This window comes from Phalacrocorax aristotelis, chromosome 2 (genome assembly GCF_949628215.1).
Source record: "Phalacrocorax aristotelis chromosome 2, bGulAri2.1, whole genome shotgun sequence".
Lineage (NCBI taxonomy): Eukaryota > Metazoa > Chordata > Aves > Suliformes > Phalacrocoracidae > Phalacrocorax > Phalacrocorax aristotelis.
The window spans coordinates 27490880-27514741 of NC_134277.1; the positions used below are offsets into that span (position 1 = coordinate 27490880).

The following is a 23862-nucleotide window of genomic DNA, read 5'->3' on the forward strand; positions in this document are numbered from 1 at the left end:
CATGCCATTTTGAACACAAGCATTTGAAATATGTGTAATTCATTCCAATAATTATTGTTAACACCATCTTAAACACACACATATATATATTTTATTTTATCTTACTGCTTTCAAGCTACTGAAATTGGCTTTTTGGGTGAAATGAAACAAGTTTTCCCAAATGCCAGTTCTTAAGACCCTTAGTGAAACAGCAAGAGCAGTTCTCCACCATTTCCACATGCACAGTGCACCACCTATTGACTTAGACACTAAATACCAGCTCCTGAAGAGTTTTTCTAGTTTTTTATCCTGAATTCAGTGTCATGGTTACTATCCAAATCTTCTGAGTTGCCAGTGGCCAAGAATATCCCAAGGGCTAGTTCTGCAAAATATCAGCATCACAATTCATCCTAAAAATATATCAGCTTATCAGAAGGACACCCATCCAAATCAGGAAAGCTCCTGTCAGCAAACTGCAGCCTCACTCAGGGTAGAAGACTCAAGACAATAATAATTTAGCCGTTTAGTTGTCAGGTTCTATGGATCCAAAACAGCAGGTGCAAATTCACCTGATTAATAGCTCCCCAGTGAAGCAAATGCTTATTAACACGCTACCTGTAACTCACTTATCAGTCTCCTGCAACCGCCTCTGTGCAAAGATACTGCTGTTAAATGGACTTCTGTCATTTTAGGTCTGCAGTACATTTGGTAGTGATCTGGAACAGGTTGGAGCGAAAAGAATTTACAGAGGAACTGCAGAACTGTGTTCCTTCGGTTCCACAATACTACTGTGAGGTTTCTCAGCTCCCACAGCCAGGGCCTTAGCCTTTGAGCATACCCTGCGTTTTCAGATGGGAAAATCAATTGGAGAAGTAGAGCAGTTATACCACCTCTTTCTAAGCAATCCATTTACACTGGAATGCTCTGGACTATTTAATTTTATTGTAATCCAGGGTGAGGTTTCAACTTTTTCCTCCTGTTGTCTGCCTGCACTTCTGGGAAGGTTAAAAGTTATTTTTGCAAGACGAAGACAGCCTTGTCATGAGGTGTAACTAGAAGCCATTAAAAACTGCACCCACGCTTGAGGAAACTATTCACAACCCACTAAATTAGCCTCCAGACCTCACAGTGGGATTTGGGCATCGACAACTATGCTCTACACAAATATATATACATGAGGTTCTTAATGGGGGGAAACTGTAGCAAACAAGTTTGAGGTGAGAATGGGTTTGGATGCCCTCTCATCATTGATGGAGGGCACATATTTCCTCCACAAATTGCCACAGTAGAAGACAGCCAACAGGATTATTTCAGAAATGCCATATTCCAAGACTCTTACCATGACAACACACCAGCTGTAGCATTTATTGGGTCTTAGATAGGAACAACCTCTGCTTCAGGCTCCTGAAGCATTAACTCCACAGTAGGAGTGCAGAACATCTTTCTGCCATATTACAGAGTCAGAGTAGGAGAGAATCAGGCCCTGACTTACTGTTTCCAAAGGCAGGCAATGGCACAGACCTCATACTTCTATCATCGTGCATCTTTTTTCAAACAGCAGGTAGTTCTCACTTCAGAAAGCAAGAAAGGGATCTTTGATCCTGTGTCTTGAGGTTTAACTATTTTGTTAAAATTCAAACTATCCAGGAGAGCAGCACTTCCTCAGCCTACTCATAATCTTTCTGAAAAAAAATCTAGATTACCTAAAACCCGACAGGAAAATAGGATGCCTGAGTGACTAAATAATGTAGTGGTAATAACTAGATGATATAATTAGTGTAAATTTTAATTAATCAATTAATCATTTAACTACAGATGATTACAACATTATTGATTAATGCTGGTATTATACTATTAAATAGCAATAATTAAATAGTTACATAATATGACAATCAGAAATCTCCCATTAAAACACAGAATTTGCTTTTGGGTTTCTGTTCAAGTGGTTCTACCATGTTCATGACTGTTGGAGGAATACCTGTCCCTTCCTTCTTTCCACACCTTCTTCCACCCTCAACACCAGTAAGGCAAACTGTCTCATGCTGCCAGCTTTACTCCTACACTTAGATTTTTTTTTTAAGTGGATCCTTCCATTACCCCACTGTTGTACCCGAATGCTTTTTGTACTCTTCCTGGAAGCAGTAAATATGGCCAGGTTCTCAGGCCTGGGAAAAATCATGCAATAGCCTAATTGCTGAAATGATCTTCTCTACTAGTGGTCTAAAGGACAGGGTTTTGTCTTCATTAAATCCTCCCTCCATAATGATTAGAGGTTTTCCCGGAAAATTTTGTCCACAGGGGTTTACCACTACCTTTTGGTTAAGGTATTTAGCACCTCAGGGTATCAGTGTCTGCTCCTGATTCCCAGTAAATTCTCTACACAGAGCCCAGAATATGTGTCAAGGTCCCCCCATAGAGCCTTTCTTAATTTAGGCAAAATGCTTTTCATGTCTACAGTTGTTTCTCCTTGATAGTCTTTCTACCTCCTCCTGATTTTTATCTTTCAGCATTTAACAGGGAATAAGACTAACTCTAATTCCTCAGTTCAAAAGAACATCCCAGGCTATTATTGCTGTACCTATCTCTACACCATCTTTATTTTACCACAGTCATCTAAAGTTTCAGTGCCTGCAGAAGCTTCACATACCTGGAATGATTGGTTCCCCAGTCTCTGCAATGAGATCCAAAGGACCTCTGCTTATTCTTCTGAAGCAGAGCGAAGAGGACAAACCACATCCATGCAGAGCACCTGCCTCACAGTACACAAAGAGTAGAATTAAAGCATGTACATCTCTCTCAGCTACTTTCATCTGCAAATGATACAAGAGGTCCTTTGAACTTTTTCAGTTCCATATTTGGTTCTGGGGTACAGAATTCAAACACTTTATTTCATATGGTTCCTGTAACATTTGAAACTATTGCTTTAGTCAGTAGTCTCCAATTTCTTGAATATCTTAAGCTTTAATGTTAAGAATTCCTCCCCTGTGCAAGACAAGCTGGTGGCTGGTGCCTAGAGAGGACAATGTCCTTGGCTGGTTCCATTCCCTGCACCTGCTCTCTTTGCCGGCAGGTGAGAGGAACTAACATTTCAGCTCTCTCCTCCTGAGCTGGGATGCCCTCAGCTCCTTTGGGAGTCCGAGCTCTTTGCCTTTCCGGGGGATCCAGGAATCACATTCCTGACCTCTACTCCACCCCCTGCCAAAGGTTAACCACGAAATACGCATTTTGACAGACACATCCAGTAGTAAACAATACTAAGACCTTGCTCATGTTTAAGCCAGTGTTTCTCTGGCCCTGTGCACAATGTTATTACCATCTTCATAGCCTTTACTGTTTTCTGTGTATCAGGATGTCATTGATCACTTCTTTGTGATAAGACTTGGGTATCCATTCCAGGTGTGACCACACTGTAAATAAAATTGTGGGCCAAGGACTGACCTTTGGATTAACTGAGTTTTTCTCCCACCTTCTTTCCTTGTCCATATCAATGTTCTTATCTTCTCCTTATCCTCTGCTCCAGAAGCTTAGTCTATAAACCTGTTAATTCTACAGAAATACAGCGGAAATTTCATATGTGACAACTCAGTAGCTGTTTTCTGTGGGCTTTGTCTAAACAACCCCTTTAACTCTTTGCCACAAACATGATAATGCACTGTTCAAACACAGCATGAAGAATAATTGCCTTGAATCCTATTGACCCCTTCATCTGTTTCTTAGCATGATTACAAAGTGTAATAGATATTTCAGTTAAACTCATAGCCTTTTACTATCTAAAGCTCTGAAATCTATGATAGCATGCTTTTCTAAAAAATATCAATTTTAAACTGGTTATCTGATACGATCCTGATCTAGCCTGTTGAAAAACAACTGGGATTTCTTTTCCATTTTCAAGTTGCTTTATACTCTTCTGCCACCTTGAGGGCATAGAGCTATCTTCTGAAAACCAGGTGGTGTTTTTAAGGCTGGGGCCTTATTTGTAGAGTGGAAGAAAGATCCCTTCTGGTTTTATTAATTGCTCTTTTGTAGCTCTTTAAAACAGCTCGTTTTGCAGGTCTTATCTAGACCAAGGCCAGCATTTTTTTCTTGACTCACCTCTTTACCAGCTAACTGCCTGCTTCCTGCTCCCAAGCCAATAGCATGCTAGAGTTTTTGCTTTCGGCTTTGAAAGCAGCATTTGATTGCCTCTTTCCTAGTATTTAGATCCTTATGCTCCAGCACTATAGAAAGGAAGACATCTCAAAAAGATTAAATTCTTGTATCTACCATGGAAACAGGCAGATGGGCAGTGGAAAGAGAGCCCTATCAGTTTTCCCTGTGAGAGAAAGGCTATCTCATAAAATGATAACAAGAGAGCTGCAGAAGGATATAGGCTTCAGTGGTTTCACTGCATATGGATTTGTTCTGGTTTTAGGCTTTAGAGAAAGTCATATTCTGCTAGTTAAGCCTCTCAGTACAAGCGTTTTTAAAGCATAAGCAAAAACATCACATCAAAGACTTAGCTCCGTATGCCTGTCACTAGAGCAATTATTAAAGTGTGCCATGCACAGGAGACCTAAAGCTAGAAGCAAACAATAACAGCTGCCCTGCAGATTCCAACTCACCAGGCTTTTACATAAAATTTCTGGAAACAGCACAACTATTCAGCTATCTGTTAATTCCTAAATGACAAATGACAAATCTTTGCTAAGCCTGAGGTGCACAGCAGCCGTGTCGATATTTTGTATATATATGTTTATATTTCAACATCATAAAATTACATACACCCATTAGAGCTGACAGCAACTCAGCAGAGCACCGTATAGACAAACAGGTCTGTCAGAACAATGCGAACCCTAAGGAACACTCTGTAATATTCTTCTTAAATTAAACTATTTCTTTGCTTAAAATTTAAATCTCAGCTTTAAATAATGACCCATGGAAATATCTTAACCCATTGCTGATAGTTCAGCAAACGAGTGTTTTAATGAGCCTGAGGCTAACAGACAATTTGTTTCCCAAAGTTTCATAGAATCAAAGAATGGTTTGGGTTGGAAGGGACCTTAAAGGTCATCATCTATAGTTCCAACCCTCCTGACACAGGCAGAGGAAAGGCGAGAACCCGTCCCTGGGTGGGCTTGAACCACCAACCTTTCGGTTAACAGCCGAACGCGCTAACCAATTGCGCCACAGAGACTCCCTAGGTATGATTATCTTTGAAAGAAAAAATAATTTTCCCTCCTAAAATAAAATCACCTTCCTAAAAATATTGATTTCAAGAGGCAGAGAAATCTGCATTAAATCCTGCTATACCCTGGAATCTCTCAAGCTGAAAAAAACCTTACAGTACAATGTTCCATTGTAGTAAATTATTTCATACAGGATCTAAGTGATTCAGTGTTTAAAAGCAAAAACTACTCAACAGTATCCTGCCAATTCCAGTAAGAAATTACAATGGAAAATAAATAAGATTGTTCTTAATAGAGAAATTATATTGGTTGGCAGCTACTCCCTATTAGTAGTGAGAAAAGAGCCCTCCTCCAAAGGCTTGATCTCTCACTATCAAAATCAACAGATAGGGATCTTTTCCTCCCTGACCTCAGCCAAGTTCCACCAAATTTCAAACTCATTTAAAGAAACTAGGGAAATTAGCATAACTCTAAAGATCCAGAGTTATATCGAGTTCAGCGAGAAATCACCTTCTGGAGATGCTTTATAAAAATGGACTTCTTCCATTTCTAATATAGCTTGGTTTTCATTCCTAAAAGAATATTACAGAATCAAGTGTATAAATACCAGTTTCCAGCAAAAATAAGAGCTACCAAGACATTTAGTAATTTCAAAAAGTGTATTTTTGCACTGGTGTCTGTAACAGTCAGTTACAATTTTTCATTCACAAATAAAGCATCTCATACTCTGACTTTTCCAGTTTAGCTTTTGTCCCATAAACTAGTCAGACCTTCCCATTTTTATGTTTGCTTTTAAATTAGAAATTCCATAGCTCGTTCATAGCTGGTTCCACCGTGAAATAAGCGCCACTTTTACAGTCACCCAGTTTCACTGCCTGATATATTGCTGGATAAGCAACATCAGCTGAGAACATGAAGGGAAGGCTGCTGAATGAGGACAGCTTAGAAGCTGCTCTGCAGAGCAGGCGTATTCTCAGTGGCTGGCTGAAGGATGCTGTGCGGCCTCCCTCCAGCAGCATTAAATAACCTAGTCAAGTATTTGCCAATTGATATAGGTATGGGTACATAGTAATATTTTACTTTCTATTTTGGAGAGGTTCTGAAACACTGAATAGCGCAATAGTGGTGATCATACATGAGTGAAAATGGGTCGGTTAGGTTTGGGGTCTGAAACCCGGTGGAACATTCTTCCAGTTCCTCATAGCCAGTAGGAGATGCCATCTCATTTGTCATTAATACTTACATTGTCCTTAATTTTTCTTCAGCCAAATGTCCTTTGTGACATTGAAGTTTGCCTGTGTCCAGGCTCAAGCATCAAAGGATTTCGTTTCCTATCCCAGTGTTTTCTTATCCACTGGGATATTTTCCTACCCCAGTGTTCCAGGCATTATTGCAGGCAATAATAGCTGTGTCACTTCTTGCTTTCTTTACTAACAGAAAAACCTTGTTGTTCCAGCTTTTTACATACCTTCAATTCTGAAAAAATGTCGCTCCTTCCTTCTACCGCTTTTATGCTTGTGAACATTGTTTTGCCAGGAAATCCAGCCTGCCTTTTCATCTAAGCCTCTTCAATATGTTCTTTTGATCATTTTCTAGGTTTTGAATCTTTTCCTGTCAGTCATACTGTTTTCTTTGCTGTGTGTTGTCCTACATTGATTGCTGACCCCGTTACAGACTCCAGGCTTTGAAAGCTGAACTGATTCTTTAAGAATTAAGGGAATGAAGAGAGCCGCTTTCCAGAGATGCTTTACCTTCAAACAGCATTCATATCAAGTGCAGCCTGATCTCTCTCTTACCAAATATTTTTTCCTCAACCTGTGCCATTTCCTCAGCTTCTGGAAGGTTGCTTGCCATCTGCGCATCCAAAGGTCCTGTAATGTGCAAACCTGTTTAGCCACAAATAAAGCTGTAAGAGTAGGTGCTATGCAAGCACGGAGCAAAAATATTCCTCCTAGAGCAGAAAGAGTGAATCCTGTCGAAGGAGCGCTAGAGGACAAGTAGCCATGTCAACAGACTTTTAAAGAGCTTTTGATAGGACTTCTAAGATCTTATAAAATAAATTTAAGAAACTACATCTTTAGGCCTGAAGTATTCTGAGATGATATCATGGGAAAGAGAAACAAAGAAGCAGGAATTTGAGTACAGAACAAGACCAGATCGGTCCAGTCTGCACAAAATATAAAAATTAGGCTAAAGACTGTATCTAGGTGGCCTAGAGATGGGAAGAAGTGTCAGCTATATTTTCCTGTTAGATTTGTAGTAATGCAGCTTTATATTAGTGATTAGATATCAATCCCTAGAAGGGATGTGACCTCAGGCTTTGCTCCTCTGGGATGAATCCCATGCTTATTCAGATATTTGCACTTCAAGATGCACTGAATTTTTAATCTCCTACAGCTCATCATCTGAATCTTGAGCAAGACCTATCCTTAACAGTTGGACCACCTACTAGTATTTTTTTAACATTTCTTTAGCTAATGTTCTTTAACACTTCAAAATGTAGAAACAATCAGTACTAAGTTGTTTTCCCTTCCATTAAGTTTATAAAAACTGTTCTGCCTATGTATTTCTCTCATGCAATCTTTTATTACATTGTTTTAGTTCATTTTCTGTATTTCCTAATCAGTATCTTCTGTAAAGTTCTTCCTGGAACTTCCTTGCCTCTCAGCTTCATGTCAGGGTAATGAATAAATGAAAATCAATTCTCACTCACACAGGTACCTACCTAACATCTGTGACAAAGGCAACCACTGAGGCAGGGTATGTTATAGCTGCACATTAAGCATAAGCTGCCTGAGACTTTGATGTAGGACGTTTTGAACTCAAGGCTAAGTATTTTTAATGGACCAGTATCACACAGGCTACTCCGTCTGATGATTAGCGTTAATGATTTTTCCAGAGATTGCACTGATTTTATGTAGATATATTATCTACGTATTTAAATTCTTTTAAGAGGACATGGTAATGGCATCTGTATTGCTGGCAGCCAGAAAAGGAGGCTTCTAATGCTCCACGAACATTACACAGGTTGGAGAGTGGCTGTGTAGGCTTTCAAAGGCTGCCCCATAAATGAATTTTAAAGAGGCACCTCTGGAAGCATAAGGGGGAACCAGGAAGAGGAACAATGTGAAAACAAAGTGTTGATGAAAAAAGAATAACTCAGTTTGACAAGGAACTAACAGCGACTGCCATTTTCTCTCAAACAGAGGTCAAGAAAAGAGAGGGGGAAAGCAGAAAAATTAGTACCTGCGTATCAAGAAACTTATCTAAATTGAAAAATCTGTAAAAGCAGTAATTTGTCACAGAATTTCCAAGATCTTATAGGTTTGGTGGCATATTTGTTTCAGTATTTGGCTGAGACTGTACTCAGGGTACACTGCTTGACTGAACAAGTCCACTGAGAAAAAAAACTTCTTAATCTCTGTACTCCCTCTTCATTAATGCAAGCAAATATTTGCAATAGACGGCTACCATGCATGCACATGCCACATGGGAACTTGATGCTTGATTGATTGGCATTATGAGGCTGAAAACTCAGCAATTAAAATGCCTGATGCCATCATTTGGCAAGTACACAGAAACTGCTGAAGCAAAAGCTGCACTACTGAAAATATTACTCTGCCCAGGAGTCTGTTGGAGATACAGCTTTATTTCTGGAATTGCAATATGACCACAGCAATCTGACCATGCTGCACAAATTAAATTAAGATGAGATATGGTTTGGGGTATGGCAGATCCTATTGATTAATTATTCAACACTTAACCTGTAAGGTAATGTAGGGAATGTTCCAGTTAGTATATGGCAAGCGGTATGTTCCTTATGAAAATATAAACATTTTCCTTATGAAACGTACAGATTAGAGGTAAGTCATAATTTTTCTTCCAGCTCTGGTGCCTATATTCACTACTACAGATACTTGTGAAAAAATTAATTCCTCTCCTGTAAGCACATAAAAGCTCTAAAGGGAAAATATCCCATGAGAATGCCCTAGTATTCCTCTGACTGAAAATGTTTAAATATCAGCTCTCTGTAATAGCTGACTTTATCTATAGCAGTCTCTCTACCTGTTCTGGCATACTTACAGTCCTTGGGACTGCCTTGTGCCTTAGACTGAGGACAGCAGATCTAACTCCAGAGCTACGCTTGGCTGTAATGCTGAAAACAGGAAAATCAAGAGGAGATCTACTGTGAACTGCGCTTATCAGCAAACTCCTACGTGCGTACCATGGCACCAAGTGTCACCCACGGCACAAAGTTCTCCTTCCACCTACGCGGAGCCTGCCAAGTGAAGTCAGGAAGCAGTAATGGAAGATTCATCTCACCTAAATTATACCTGTGTAAATGGCATCTGTCCAATTTAAACTTATTATCTAAATTCAACAGAGAGTTGCTGTTCCCAATGGTAAGTCATCCACCTTATTCTAATTTATGAGTAATTACTGGCGCCTTATTACCACCAGTTCTACAGAGGGATGTCGATGATGAGTTTAAAATAGATTGGTTCACTATAAGAGGGTGGAGTTAGGTGAGATGTACCCCATCTTTCCTGTTTGATTTATTATATTGACACATGGGGGAAACAGTGCAGCCGAAAACTACCGTAGTATGTTTCGCTTCTGTCATTAACGACGATACATAACACCGCAGCCTCTTAGGAAAATAATTACCTCAGTTAAGCCAAGGATAGATTTGTAGCAACTAGAAATGCAAAATCCCTCCTGTGGCTTTTCGCTCTTAATATTCATAGCCATCATCCCCTGCATGCGGTAGTGTCACATCTCCTTTGACTCTCAAAGGAACTGCTTCTCTGTTTGCTGGGTCTTCTGTGGTTGCTCTCGGATTCCCCTCCCACTGACTGCCTTTGATGCAGAACATGAAGCTTCAGCATTTGCACACCAAAAGGTGAGGTTTGATGGATTAGAAGAGCCAGCAGACTTCTGGTTTACTTCCAGTACACCAAGTTTCCAGCAGACTGGAAAAAAAAGTAGGTATATAATGGAAATTACAAAGTTGCTTCTAGCTAACAGGAGTTCAGGGCTGGAGCCAGCTTCGTGGGGTACTTGGCAATCCCTAATTAGCCTTTTGTATCAGGTCTTTTATATATCGTGGTTTTGGTGTGAATTACTTAGGTATATATAATGATGCTGAAATCAAATAGCTTGTGAAAAACCTGTGAGAAGCAACACTACACACATACAAACTACTTCCTAACTCATGACACTTCAGCCAAAAGCTTCCGAATGTAACCTCTCTTCTCAAACACCTAAGTGATGTCATGTCTCCAAAGGAGCAATGAAGCAAAAGCAGATGTCTTGCTCACATCCATGTAGGTATTTAATATACACAGGTGGCTTGTCTTAATTAAGATATTTAACCTGCAACAATATCAGTATGCATTTGTACAGTCCTATAATAACAGAGATGTAATCCACACGTGGAGTTTTCAGGCATCGCTGAAGGACGGTGTTAGTGCTTCAAGGCAAATGAGGGCTGCCCGGGGACTTCCAGTGGCAGGCAGCAGATCTGAAACAGCTCTCCAAAGGCTGTGGGGCAGAGTTATTGCTTCTGGATGTTGTCATTTTCTGGTGTATCTATAAACAAAAGTAGGGTTGCTTTGATACCTTTCAATTCCTGTTCTTTCATAAGAAGAAGCTGATTTAATTCAATACCAGTGAAATACTCCAGAGAGACTATCTCACAGTAGAGAGCTGAATTCTTCAACTTTGGGAGAAAAACTGCTGAGGCAGAGCTCAGCCATCCTAACTGAGAAGTTGAGTCAACACTCCTGGAGCACTAGTTGAATGATGCTTTCTGCATCTACACCACTTAGGGTAGCAGTGTTAACTAGGGAAAGTTTTGAGGAGCTACACTCACAGTCATGAATGCACCGTGCAGACTTGCGGTATAGCCAGCAAACCTAACACAGTTATATTGCAGAATGAGACAGGCTGAAGTAAATATGTTTTGGTTGGATGAAAAGTCTTATTTGTTCTTGAATAGATGTTTTAAAAACAAATGAAGAAGATTATCCGTGGTCCTCAGTGACTGCAGGAAAGACATTCCCTAAGACTGTTATGAATCATTAATGATGAACAATGCAAAAAGCTACAAAAAATATTCTAGTGAATACTTTGAGTTACAGAAGCTGTTAAAAAATGTTTAATTTGCTTCCTAATGAGTAAAATGCTTGCAGCTGTTACTTGAACATATGTCAAATGAGGAGAAGGAAAGCTAAACACTAACAGGAATGTTTTAACACATAAGAAGGTTTGCTCACAGTAAGGCGGCTTTAAAAATTCTTGGCTTTTTGAATGCTGCATGACCAAAAATTAATACATGAATAGGAATTTTTCATTTATGGAGTACAAGAACCCATACTATGACCAGGTTTGTGGGGTTTTTTTTTGTTTGGTTTGGGGTTTTGGTTAGGGTTTTTTAAGAAAAAAAATAACCCAGTAACTACAAACCTGTACACTTGGGGAGTTTACCTGGTACCTTTTTATTTCTCTCTCCCTGAGAGAAAAAAAACTAAGCACTTTAAAACAGTAAAGTGTTTTTGTTATTTTTAAAAATTGCTCAGAAACTGAATTAATTAACAGACTGAATTGAATTAAAGGCTGGACTAGATGATCCCTAAGGTCCCTTTCAACCTGTGATTCTGTGAATAGAAAAAATATAGGTTACAAGTTGGCAGACAGTAAAGGCATTGGTTGGGTGGAAACAGCACATACACTGAATATATAGTGAGAGTGCACATCAGAAGAATACTTAGATCTTATATGTACATTACATTATGTTTGCATAATGCTTTAAGTTCTTCTGTTTTTCAGATAAGATTTGAAAATAAAACTTTGCTTGCAGTATGTAGACTTCCTGGTTTTGCTTCGAACATTTGAATTCCCCTCCCCCCCAATTATTTTTTCACATATTAAATGAATAATCGAATTCGATGATCTGCAGAACTTCCAGAATAGTGTTGTTTGAATGACAGGAAAATATGATGGTGAAGTGAATAGCACACTTTTTTTGTGTTCAAAATCCAGATAATTCATGGCTGTTTGATTATTATTTACCCGCTCAGTTAAAAAAACTTTTCATTAATTTTTTTGGCCAGTCCCAGTGAGAAGAGTTCTGCTGGATTTGAGTGAGAAGTACTTCAAAATCTGCCAAGTACTTCATCACGAACACGAGGCTTAAGTGCTCGCTGTTTATTTCCCATATTTACGCGACAGACACTGAACGCTTTTATTGACTTTTATGTTTGTTTATACAGGGTTGATAAACGGCCACTTTATTTTGCGGGAACGTTGTTTCCCGTGCCCGCCCGCGGCCTGGCGGGTCGGGCGGGCAGCTCTGCCCTGCGGTGCTCGCCTCCCAGCGCCCTTCCCCGGGTACGGTGCCAGTACGTGCCCGTGGAGGAACGGGAGCTCCCTTTTGTAAGATTTCAGCATTTCACTCGCAACACGCACCTTTTTTGTTTTTCCTTCTTCCCCCACCACCACCCCGCCCCCCCGCAAACCCAGGTGAATCTGTGAATGTGTTCCCACTTATCTGCCTTCAGAGGGAGTCAGATCTCCCAGCCCCGGCTAACCACTTCCATGTCAACTGAACAGTGACAAGTGTTTCAAAATCGCATTACTTGGAGAGAAGCCAGTCCTGCCCGGTGCCGGCTGTCGGGTACCGGCTCGGCCACGGCACCTCGCCCAGCTGCTCCCTCACCGAGCACACTCCCGAGGACCGGCAGGGTCCCAACTCGCCGCCGCCCCAGCCCGGGGGGACGCACCACGCACTGCGCCCCTCACGCCCCGCCGCCGGGCCCCGCCGCGCCGAGCCGGCCGCCGCAGGGCGGGGAGCGGAGGCGAGCGCTGGGGCCGCCCGCTGGCGGCCGAGGGGGAGCGGCGACGCGAGGAGGAGGGCGGCGCCTCCGCGCCGGTAGCGGCGTGTCGGGCTTCTCTCCGCCGCGGCGGTGGGGACGGTGGCAGCCGGCGGGGGTCTGCCTTCGCCGGCAGCGGGGACCCAGTGCTGCCCCGCTGCGCCCGCCCGCTCCATCGCACGCTGTTGTCATGGAGGAGCCAAGATGGCGGCCCTGGCCTACACCCTGGGCAAGCGGGAGATCAACTACTACTTCAGCGTGAGGAGCGCCAAGGCGCTGGCGCTGGGCGCCGTCCTCCTCCTCACCGCCTGCCACGCCGCCTCCCGCCGCTACCGAGGTGAGGGGGCGGCCGCGGGCGCTCCGCGGGGGGCCGCGGCTGAGCGGGCAGCGGGAGGCGGAGCCCCGGCGGAGCCCCAGCGGAGCCCGGGGACCGCGGCCGCGCAGGGGGAGCGGCGGATCCCCCGCCCGGAGCAGCCGCGGCGGGGCCGAGGGGCGGCGGGGGCGACACGCGTGCCCTTGCCCCGGTGGGCTGGGGCGGGGAGCGCGGCGCGGCGTGTCGCCGGCTGCAGCGGGAGGCGAGCCTGGGGACAGCGGCGGCGGGGACCCCATTGCGGGTTCCCGCCGGCCGGGCGAGGCCCCGCGGCTCCGGCGTGTGTGGCCGGCGGGGTCTGCCGCGGTGCGGCGTTTTCAGCCCAGCTCTTGGGGCCTTGCCCGCGGTGTGCATGGCAGCGGTGCGGCTGCAGGTGAAGTTGCAGGGGTAGGGGGTGACTTCCCTGTCACTTGTCCCTGTACAGGATGATTAGCGATCTTTACCTGGCAATTAGTGACTAATATCTTAATTGGTGTAAATTCTTTCACTGTTTGAACCATTGCCTCAAGCATAACAAAATCCGGCCTCTCTGGTGGATGAAGTGAAATAGAGAGTTGTTGGGTTTCACGTGTTGTTGGTGAGCAGCTGTGGACAAGCCGGTAACCACGATCTGGAAGCCGTAGCTGGTGAGCGGGACCGGGCTGCGCGGGGGTGCAGGGCGGTTACGGGGGTGCTGGGAGCTTTGCTGATTCCTCTTCTTTCGAGGTGTTTTGGCCCCGAAGCTGTGAATCTTGGTGTGATCCGTACGTGCTAATGGAACTGCTAGAGGGAGTATTTTCTTGTTTCTCATTCATGCTAAAAAACGTAGTATGTTTTTGTCCATAAATAAAACAGTTGATCCAAAGAGAGATCACCGTGGCTCTGTTCATTGTAGGCAACTGCTGGTGTTATATTCTAACACTTGCTGCCAGCGTCCACGGAAGACAAGGCTGAGGCAGTTTGTTGTGGAAATGGGAAAGCGGCTAGGGAGCCTAGGTTCCCTAGATTCACCCTCCTGCTGGCATGTCAGTAAGTCTGATAAACTGAATAGTACTAAGTTGCAAGACATGGAAGCATTTAGTGAGCTCAAGCATGAAGTAATTGAACTTGCTTGTTGCGCTCAGTTTCTTAAGGGCCAAATCAGTTGCAAAACTAGATGGAAGGAGGGTGGCAAATGTGATGATTTTTTTTTTAAAGAGGGATTGTGAGACTGGCCTAAGGAAACAGGGACTGCCGTATCAAGCAGATAACAAGGAAACTAGGCTGTGCATGAATTCTATATATGATGGGAGAGTTAATGAGTGGGTTGAGTCACAAATGACAAAACGGTGAGAATCTGCAGGCCTTTCTGTAAGTTGATATGGTCCGTATAGATTTTCACAAAGCTTTCAACAAGTTCCTTCACCTAATGAACCTTCCTATTGCAGCGGGGTTGTACTAGATGACCTTTAAAGGTCCTTTCCAACCTAAACCATTCTATGATTCTAAAGCTTTTAGTTTCTTCAGTGTATTATAGGGTAACAGAGGGGCTTTCCAGTAACTGTTTAAAAGATAAGGCATAGAGTGAGAGTGAATAGGGAGTTACGAGTTTGGTCTCCTTTGAACAAATAGCATTCAAAATACACAGTTTAGAAAAGGAGAATGGAGCATTTATAGAAAAAACAAAAGTTTTCAGGACAGATAAAAGCAGGGGTGCTTGAGAGATCATTCTGCAACCCTTCAGTGATCTCAAACATCTGAAATTCAGCAAATGTTAGGATATTTTTGGCAATAAGTGAAAAACAAAACAGCAGATTTTACTGTGATACTGCACAACTAAAGCTATCTGGTACCTTATTGTCAGTGGTGCCGGTCACCCCCTCTTAATAGTGGTATAACAGAGCTTGGAAAATGCATACAAAAGAGCAACACAATGGCAGAATAATGGAACAGCTTCTGTACAAGGAGTAGTGAAATAGATTTAAATTCTGTAGCATGGACAGAAAATTAGTAACCTGCTAATGGTCTCAAATATTATGAATTTTGGGAGAAAGGTAAATTCATTGTGATTGTGCCATAATAAAAAATATTAGCTGAAAAATGAAGTTAGCAGGCAGTACATTTAAATGACTGGAAGAAAGAACTTTTTTCCACACAAGACATTTTGAAACACATTGCCAAGATTTTATACCAAAAATACTGTGAAAAGGGTTATCCTGATTTGCAAAGGGTGGATGAGGTGGGGCTGCAAACATGCTGCCCTCCTTAGACGCTCTTGCTCAGAGTTGCTGGGGTGTTAAAGCCAGGCCATGCCAGGGAAGGGATTGCCCTGTGTTTGTCGTGCTTTTATACTTTGTCTTTGAGTGTCTGTTGTTAGCTGCTGGTGGGAAGAGGAGACCAGGCAAGACCAGCTCTTTCACCTTAACGTACATTCTGCCACAGTGGGGCAAGCAAGAAATTTAACAATGAATTAACTACCACGTAGATACTGTCTCTCTTTCATAGATGTCCAGGAACATGGAGGAAATGAGAGCTGCATATGAACAAAAAGTGGTGAAATCTGTCTTGTGGGAGGTGTGGGCGTTTTTTTCCTCCCCTGCTCAGATTGGATCTTTAATATCTGAAGAAACTGATAACCTAAAGTCTGCATCAGTTGAAAGCGCAACTGCCTGAATAATGGAGAAAATGAGATCGAAATTAAGACATGTTCACGGAGTTAGACATGCCTGATGATACAGGCAGGGTCCTGGTGTATAGGATGGCAAAGACCACAGTTGGTTTTGAAGAAAAATTATGTGTTAAGTGAAAATACTTTCTTATTTCATGTCCTCTATTATTTATAAAGTCAAACTTATGCCACAGAAGCACATTGACAGTGTTGAGACATCTAGCCTGTCTTACTGCAGTTTTTCCTTTGGACAATTCATTAAGAAGGAAAAAGCCACAAATAATGTATATAACCAGACAGAGAATGGTACATGTGAAGAAGGTTTGTCCATGATTAATCCTTCTTTCTGTGCGACAAGCATGGGCATGCAAAAACTTCTTTCGAGGCAGTAGTTATTTTTAAAACTCTGTATTTTGGGGGGTGGGGGGTGGGGAGGAGATGTTCTGGAAGTGATAAAGGCACGTAAGGGCTGCTTCTTTCATACCTTTTCCTTTTTCTCACTATCCCTAGGTAGGAGTGGAAGTATTAATATTTAGATTTTCTATGTTTGCATTGTGTCTGTACTTTTAAGTTTTCAAATGAGTGGCAATTGGATGCTTCAACTTTTTGGTAGTTAGTCTAGTTTATCTCACTCAATTTAGAAACCCACGTGTGGCTTGCCATCTATTTTTCTTCTCCCATTGCGATGTTGAGAAGTTCACAAGGCATCAATTAAAGTTAAGAATATGGTTGAATAAAGCAGTTGCTTTTGTCTTGGCTTCCTTTGGGAACTTTTGGATGACTGAGACTTCATTTGGGACTCCTTTGTTTTGTCTGAATGTCTCTAGATGTAAAGTTTTCAGCTAACTTTGGCCTTAGTCATGCAAATACATATTATAGATAGGAGCAGCCCACTGTACTTCCCAGTAAAACTTGCCTGTAAAAGTGTTACTTATATGAAAAAAATGCTGGACTGGGCTCGTGGAAGGTCAAACTCACGTTCAAGGAGACTATCCTGTTTAGGTGTCGCCTACACTTTTTGCAAAACTTAAAGTGAATTCAGAGAAGTTAAGGACTGTCTTTAACTTGCATGTGGCTTCTGTGAAGAGTTAATTCGACAATGTTTCTATACTGTCCAGTGAAGTCACTGCTGTGTATTTTTCAGTTATTATCATATTTCAAAGGTACAGTCCTAAACCCTGTTGGAAATAAATTTTTATTTCAAATTTTTCATTCTTAAAATCAGCACTGATAGACCTTGTTTAAAACTACATTTTTATTTTGAATAATAGAGAACAACTGAATTTCCATTTCTTTGAAATAGAGAGCGTGCCTTTTGGAGAAAGTATTGTTAAACATTGTTCTGGCACTGAATGAAGACTGAGATTTCACAATTTCAATGGAAAAAACTAGGATTTTTGAGGAGTGATAGATTAGAATGACCATAATAAAATACAGACAAATTATACTCTTTATATACCTGTACCGTAGTGTATCTAAGTGCAACTCTTGATGAAAATAAAAGGTAATATGTTGGAAAGGTAATTTGGGCAAAGCACAAAGGAAGACCTTAAAAAGAATGGTCAGTATTTTGTGTACAGAATGGCACTTAGGTTTGTTTTTCTCAGGTTTTGGGTTTTTTGGATTGATGTTTTTTTTGTGGTCTTTTTTTTAGGATCTCATTAATGGTTAAGAAGGTGTGGTATATTAAAATGAGAGTGGTTCTTTGACTTTTCATCTCCTAAGTAAGACTTGGGCATTTCCAGAGGCCCTGTCTAGTCTGTAACCTCCAGTTTACTCTCTTGGCTGCTGTTTCAGTCTTGTTTTATTTTCCTCCTTCATCTTCCCCCTAAAATTGCCATTACATTTAAAGAAAGACATCAGACTTCAGTAATGCTTCTAATGAGGTTCAGGAGCTTTCTGATACGGCTCAGGGAAATACTAAGATATTCAGTATCTGGAGTTGGGAAAGAAGGTGTAACTCCTTGGCCTAAAATATTATCTCTATGTTCAAAATGTATACAGTGTGTGATGTTTGGAATGTTATTTCAGTAAACATACTGTAAGATGGATGATTGTTTTATTTGTGAGTAATTATGATGGGAGTGCCATGGAGTGCAGAGCTACCAAGCCTGGGTCATGAACTCAAGATAAGCAACGTGGTCTCCTGTGGAGAGTTAGTAAACTAGGATTCTTCAGCCTTGAAAACTTGATTGAGGAAGGATTGATAGTGGTCTACAAATCATGATAGGCGTGAGTGTGAGCAGTCTCTTCCTCTGGAAGAACTAAGGAGTGCCAGGTAAACCTAGCAGAAACCATATTTAAAATACAGGCAGGAGGTTCTTCAAGCAGCTGGTGCGGGTATGGAAAACTCTTGTAGAAGGGTGCTGTGACCGCTGAAAAATAGAAGACAAGACTGCGTGACTTTGTTGGAAAGAAATCTGTGGAAGGTTCTACAAAATATGTAGAAACCGTGTCCAGCTCAGGAAGTCCCTGGACTGAACGTAGTTGGAAGAGTATTAGACAAGAACATAATGTTTACTTGCCCTCTTCTTATTCATCCCCAAGCACTTGCTTATGGCCTCTGTTGAAGGCAGAATAAGAGGCTAGACTGACCATTGGTCTGACTGTGACTAACTGTCCTTATTTTCTTATGCATCTTCCTCAGCAAGTTAATGGATCTGAGGGAGTGTAATTGGAGGTGGGTTTTCTTTTACATAGTTCACTCTTACATCACTCTGCTGTATCTCCTCATTTTCATCAACTGCAAAGTGGAGGGCTTTGTAGCAGTAGCTATAACTGTAAGTCACCTATTCTCTAATCACAAGCAGCATGAGTTTTATAATGTTTTTGTTATTTCTGACAGTTGCATTTTTATGCAACTTACTAGAAATGATAGTTTACATCAGGGTATATGCTTGAGAATCAAGGGAATTATGTTTCTTGAAAGCCAATGTACAGAAACAGGATTTTATTTGGAACCATTAAGAAAACCTGAAACTATGGTAATTTTGAATTTATTTCTACTAGAAAGATGTCTGTCCAGCAAACCTGAGCTATGCCAACATATTTAAAAAGCAAATAAAGATTCAGTTTTGTGTGTCATCTGCTGTGTTCAGAGCTACTTCTGCAGAAGTTTTGGCAGCAGGATCAGCAGCTGTCTTTTAAGTAGCAGCAGTTGAAAGAGGAGCAGAACGGCGTTGATAAATTGCTTCTGAAAGGTCTTTAATGTGTTAGGAAATGGCACTGTACTGAATAATAAAACAGGCACAGACTGGAAAAATAAATTCTGTTGCAGACCTGGAGTGACCTGTGCTGGTTGAAAAGTAGGACAGTTATAGAGACTACCTTTCTGGAAACCTCTTGAGTTCAGCCTACATCTGTGGCCCCAGCATGCTTTCATGAGAGCTCCTTTAAACATTCAGAAGCATGTGGCCCTCTGCACCTGGCCGTCTGCAACATCCCATTGCTGCTGTGCAGTAATGAATCAGTTTGACATGGATAGTGTGCATGTGTTGTGATTATGGAGGAAGTGTTGATGTAACTTGTGGTATCTCAAGGATTTGCTTGCGCGGTTACTGGTCAATTTGAGGGAAATCCTGAACTACCCTGGGGTGATTAATAGACTCTTGTTGATGATAAAAATAGTTTATCAGCATATGTATATATTTTATTTAAATTTTGAACACATTCTTCTTCTGTGTTTCAAAATCTCCCTGACTGAGTGCTCCCAAAACTGAGAGATGGGGAGTAAAGAATGACAGTTTTAATAAAGCTAGTTGATCATGCATGTTAGGAGAATGCCATGTGTAGGTTGCTCATGGAAACCCAACCCAAACCCAGAGCTATGACTCTGAGATGTTTAACCAGACCTTTTTGAAGACTGTTATAATTCTTCATGTTATTGCAGCGTTTTTTAGTAGTCACGATGCAGTAGCAGTGGTAAGTAACTGAAGTTCCAGGAGAGAAAAGAAGTCTGGTTGATGGAGTTGTGTTTTGAAGTGAGGGGATGAGAAGCCTTAGACCATGATAAATACTACTACTTTATTGTGTTACTACTGCTGGGTTTGGTTGGATAAAGGAGCCAAGGAGTAACAGTTATACTACAGTCTGTTCTGTGTTTCCTTTTCTGATTTTCATGAAAATAGGTAAAAGGAGTTTTGGGGAAGAAAGTAGGTATAGAAGATGTCATCAGCTCTCACTTTTTCCTTCCTCCAAGCTAATTTTGTATTCTTCAAGAAGCAGCATACATGAGCTGCGTTGTCTGTACTTCTGTATCTGAGATGTTCTTCATCCATCCTAAGTAGGAGAGAGCTAGAGGTGTGAAGGAAGAGAAAACTAAGGGTTTTGGGTGTCAGCTATACTTCAAACATGCATTTTGTTTTATGCTTTTTGTAACATTTCCCCGGCTTCTTATATGAGAACTCTACAGTAATTTTCTTTTTCTGGGTGGATTGTGAAGGAGCCGACAGCTGAGTATCGGCTCATAAACTAGAGTAGCAATGTCATTGCCGATGTTAATGCAAGAATTATCTGGAAAAAATCTGTGGTCATGCAGGATTGTAAAAGACCCTAGTTCCATATTTGTTGGAAATACAGATATGTTTCCATCACCCATGCAATTATTAATGTTTTCTCAAGTTTATTACCCATAGGTTTAAAATATTTATGGAAAAAATATTTCAATATAGATATTATTGTCATTCTTCCCACTATTCAGAAATTATGGATATAAGTAATTTTCCCAATTATCCCTATGTCCAACTAAAAAAAACCCCCAACAACAACAACAAAGTTGGTTCAGTGCATATTAGAATTAGTTAGCTTTCCCTGTGATCTTAGGACCATAAATTAGGATATGTTTTCTTATCAGAATGTTACACAGAAAGCCTTTCTATATTCAGTATACTTTTTCCACCCCTTTTTTTTTAGTGATTAGACTGTGGTCTTGTGGAAGCCTTCGTTTAAGCACAAGGGAAGCGACACCACCGCTCTGTCTCTTTTTCCTAAAAGCTTTACCATAGTACTGATCTTTGAGGACTGTGAGCTTGTGTCTCAGTAGACATCAGCAGTGCCTTGGAAATTCCATTCCTACAGACCTCAGACCTTACCTACTTGCATGTCTTTGTGTTCACCTGGTCTAATTTGCAGTTCTAGGTAAGGCTTCAGATTTTCTTGTAATAATAGAGGCAGAAAGTCTGTCTCGTTATAACGTGTGGCCCCCAGCAGCCCTGAAAAGCAGTAGTATATAGAAAATGCCCTATTCTTTAAAATTAGCGCCAAGTTTCGGTGGAGTAAAAGAGCAGTTCTCTGTTGAGTTTAATGAGGTCAAGGTTTCATAGAAAATGTTAGGTATGGGCTGTCGTATGTTGTTTCTGCACAAGCTAGTACAGGTACTTGCCATTTCATTCACGACCATTTCCCTGTTTGTCAGTGCTCTGAATTGCCAAGTATGACAAAAATGTTGGAGGGCAACTTCTCTTGCAGTGAATGGTGTTCGGCTGTGTTCAGTTGTAAGGCAGCAGAATCTGACATGGAATTTGCTGGAAGATAAACCTCACTGATTTCATGACTATTATTTATATGAACTTAAAGTGACCTGAAACACCACCACCTGTAAAGTGATTAATCTTAATTAGTGTAAATCATCTTGACTGGAAAAGGTAGTTGCAGTTCAGAATGATCGGCAAATTCGTGTGTAAATGTTTTTTGTTTTGCATTTTAACCCAGCAGATAATTTCACCTGTCCTAAGGTGACTGCTGTGTATAAAGCAAGGAGATGTAATAGACTTCCATGCAAATCTCATGTTGAGATTCATGTTCTATACAAGATGCTGTGTCCGGTGATTCTGTGTAGAAGATTATTATCTTGAACCGTTGTATTTAATTTCTTGTTAGTATCTTCTGGATAGTAGATGGCACAGTGGATTGGCATCTTTTGGTGGAAATGCCATTCTAGGTCACAACATCTTTCTGACAGCAGGAATGGGATCCCTAAAATTTTGTGGATAGACAATAATTTACAGAGAACTGTGGTATAATAAGTGAGAAGGCAATTTGCAGAAACTTGTGCAAGATGTTTTTACAATAAGTTAAATTTGTTTAGTGCTGTCATTGTTTCAACTCCTGTGTTTCAGTTATTGTCAAATCTCTTTTTTAAATAGCACTGGGGCTGTGTTTTGACTTTCATTTGTCTGAATTCTAATCTTAATATAATATTTTAAAGGTGGCGACACATGTGAGTATCTTCTGTCCAGTGGGAGATTTCTTGGAGAAAAAGTATGGCAACCCCACAGTTGCATGATGCATAAGTATAAAAATAGGTAAGGAAACTCATGTCTGTTCATCTGCCTGGAAAGAAGAGTTTTCGTTTGATTGCCGCTCTAGTAATTGCAGTGTCATCTATTTTTCACTTTATAGCTGATTCTCTAGGCTTTCAAAAATATGCAATGTTTATCAGAAGGAATTCTTTTCCTTCTATGTTATCTGTATGTCTACAGTGTTTACCATAGTTGTATTTATATATTAAAAAAACAAATAAATGTTGGTGATGGTCGTACCGATACGTGTAATTGAAAGCCGCAAGATACTGCAAGAGACTGCATAGCTTCCTATGTCACTCACAGATTGCTGAAAGGGAAAGTGCTGGCCTTATGTGTAGAACTGCAAGTAAAACATTCCCAAACAAAATTACCAATCACTTTCTTTTCACCTACTAGGAGGAGAACTTTAGTATTTAGAATTACACTGTATACTACCGTTTTGAAACTACTGTGTTTGTAACACGACAGAATAGGAAAGCCTGCATGGTTGTTTCCGTAATCGCATTAGCAGGAAAGTTCATTTTCATTTCTATGCAAATTACACTAAACTTTTTATTAATCCAGCATGTTTAAAAAAAGATTTACCGTTCCTTATAGCTGGCAATAGTGCTTAGAATTATCTATATTGCTCTGTAGATTTTCTAAAGACATTTTCCTAAAATATAAATTTCCTGTAACATGAATGTTGCTGTTTTGTTTTACAGTGAAGCAAAAAATTGCCTTATAGACAAACATGTTGTGTTTTTAGGAGATTCTAGAATTCGACAGCTGTTCTATTCATTTATAAAACTCATAAATCCTCAAGTCAAAGAAGAAGGAAATAAGGTGAGCTACTTTATTTTGATGATGTTTTTGTTTCTCTCTTCCTAATTTACCTCATAACTCTTCTCTGAACTTCAGAAAAAGCAAGAAATATAGTTTGCTGGCCTAGCCATCAGGAGGAAGAACCACAGAAAGGTCTTCTGGAGAAGAACAAAATTAGGCCAAGATAATTGTTTGGGTACTAATGAGATGTTTCAGAATCTGAGAAGTGAACTAGGAAGCTCGAGAGAGAGCTTGCAGCAGTCTGAGAATAAATTAGAGCAGCTGACTTGTCCCATAGCAACTTATGCTTCATATTTGGTTTCATGATGAGAAAATGATTGCTCCTTTGTGTGTTTTTAAATAGTAATAATTCATGGTGTATAATTTATGATTTTATATGTCAGTTAAATTGCAGATCTAATCTGTTAATAAAAATCCTTGGGGCAATGACAGATTTCCAGGTCTAACTTGAGGCTGAAACTAAAAATAGCTTCTGGTCTTCCCTTCCTTTTGATTGCTGCTGAAGAGCTGTTTGAATTTTATACAGTGAAGAATGTAAACTGCAGCTTGCAGGGTGGAAGGAGTAAGAAAGAATTTAGCAGTGTCATTTGTTGAACAGAACATTAATTTATTTTGCGATGTCATGCTTCTTAGGTGTATCGCTTTATGGATGTATGTACATATGTGAGTGTCATGGTTTAACCCCAGCTGGCAACTAAGCACCACGCAGCTGCTCGCTCAC

The 23862-nt window shown here is 40.9% G+C and overlaps 1 protein-coding gene and 1 non-coding gene across 5 annotated transcripts in view; one reads left to right on the plus strand and one right to left on the minus strand.

Moving 5' to 3' along the window:
- Window positions 1-5078: 5078 nt before the first annotated feature.
- Window positions 5079-5152, minus strand: TRNAN-GUU (transfer RNA asparagine (anticodon GUU)). The gene has a single exon. It is a non-coding gene; the product is annotated as a tRNA-Asn (tRNA).
- A 7898-nt stretch (window positions 5153-13050) lies between these two features.
- Window positions 13051-23862, plus strand: part of CASD1 (CAS1 domain sialic acid O acetyltransferase 1) — a 34632-nt gene continuing 23820 nt past the window's right edge. For 2 of the 4 annotated variants that reach the window (XM_075082859.1, XM_075082862.1), the window contains exons 1-3: window positions 13051-13355; window positions 22220-22316; window positions 23021-23141. In XM_075082859.1, the coding sequence (XP_074938960.1) occupies window positions 13223-13355; window positions 22220-22316; window positions 23021-23141 (351 nt within the window). In that variant the 5' untranslated portion in view covers window positions 13051-13222. Of the gene's footprint in view, window positions 13356-13618; window positions 14015-22219; window positions 22317-23020; window positions 23142-23862 lie in introns of those variants that run through there. The other 2 variants (XM_075082863.1, XM_075082861.1) reach the window with 2 other exon arrangements.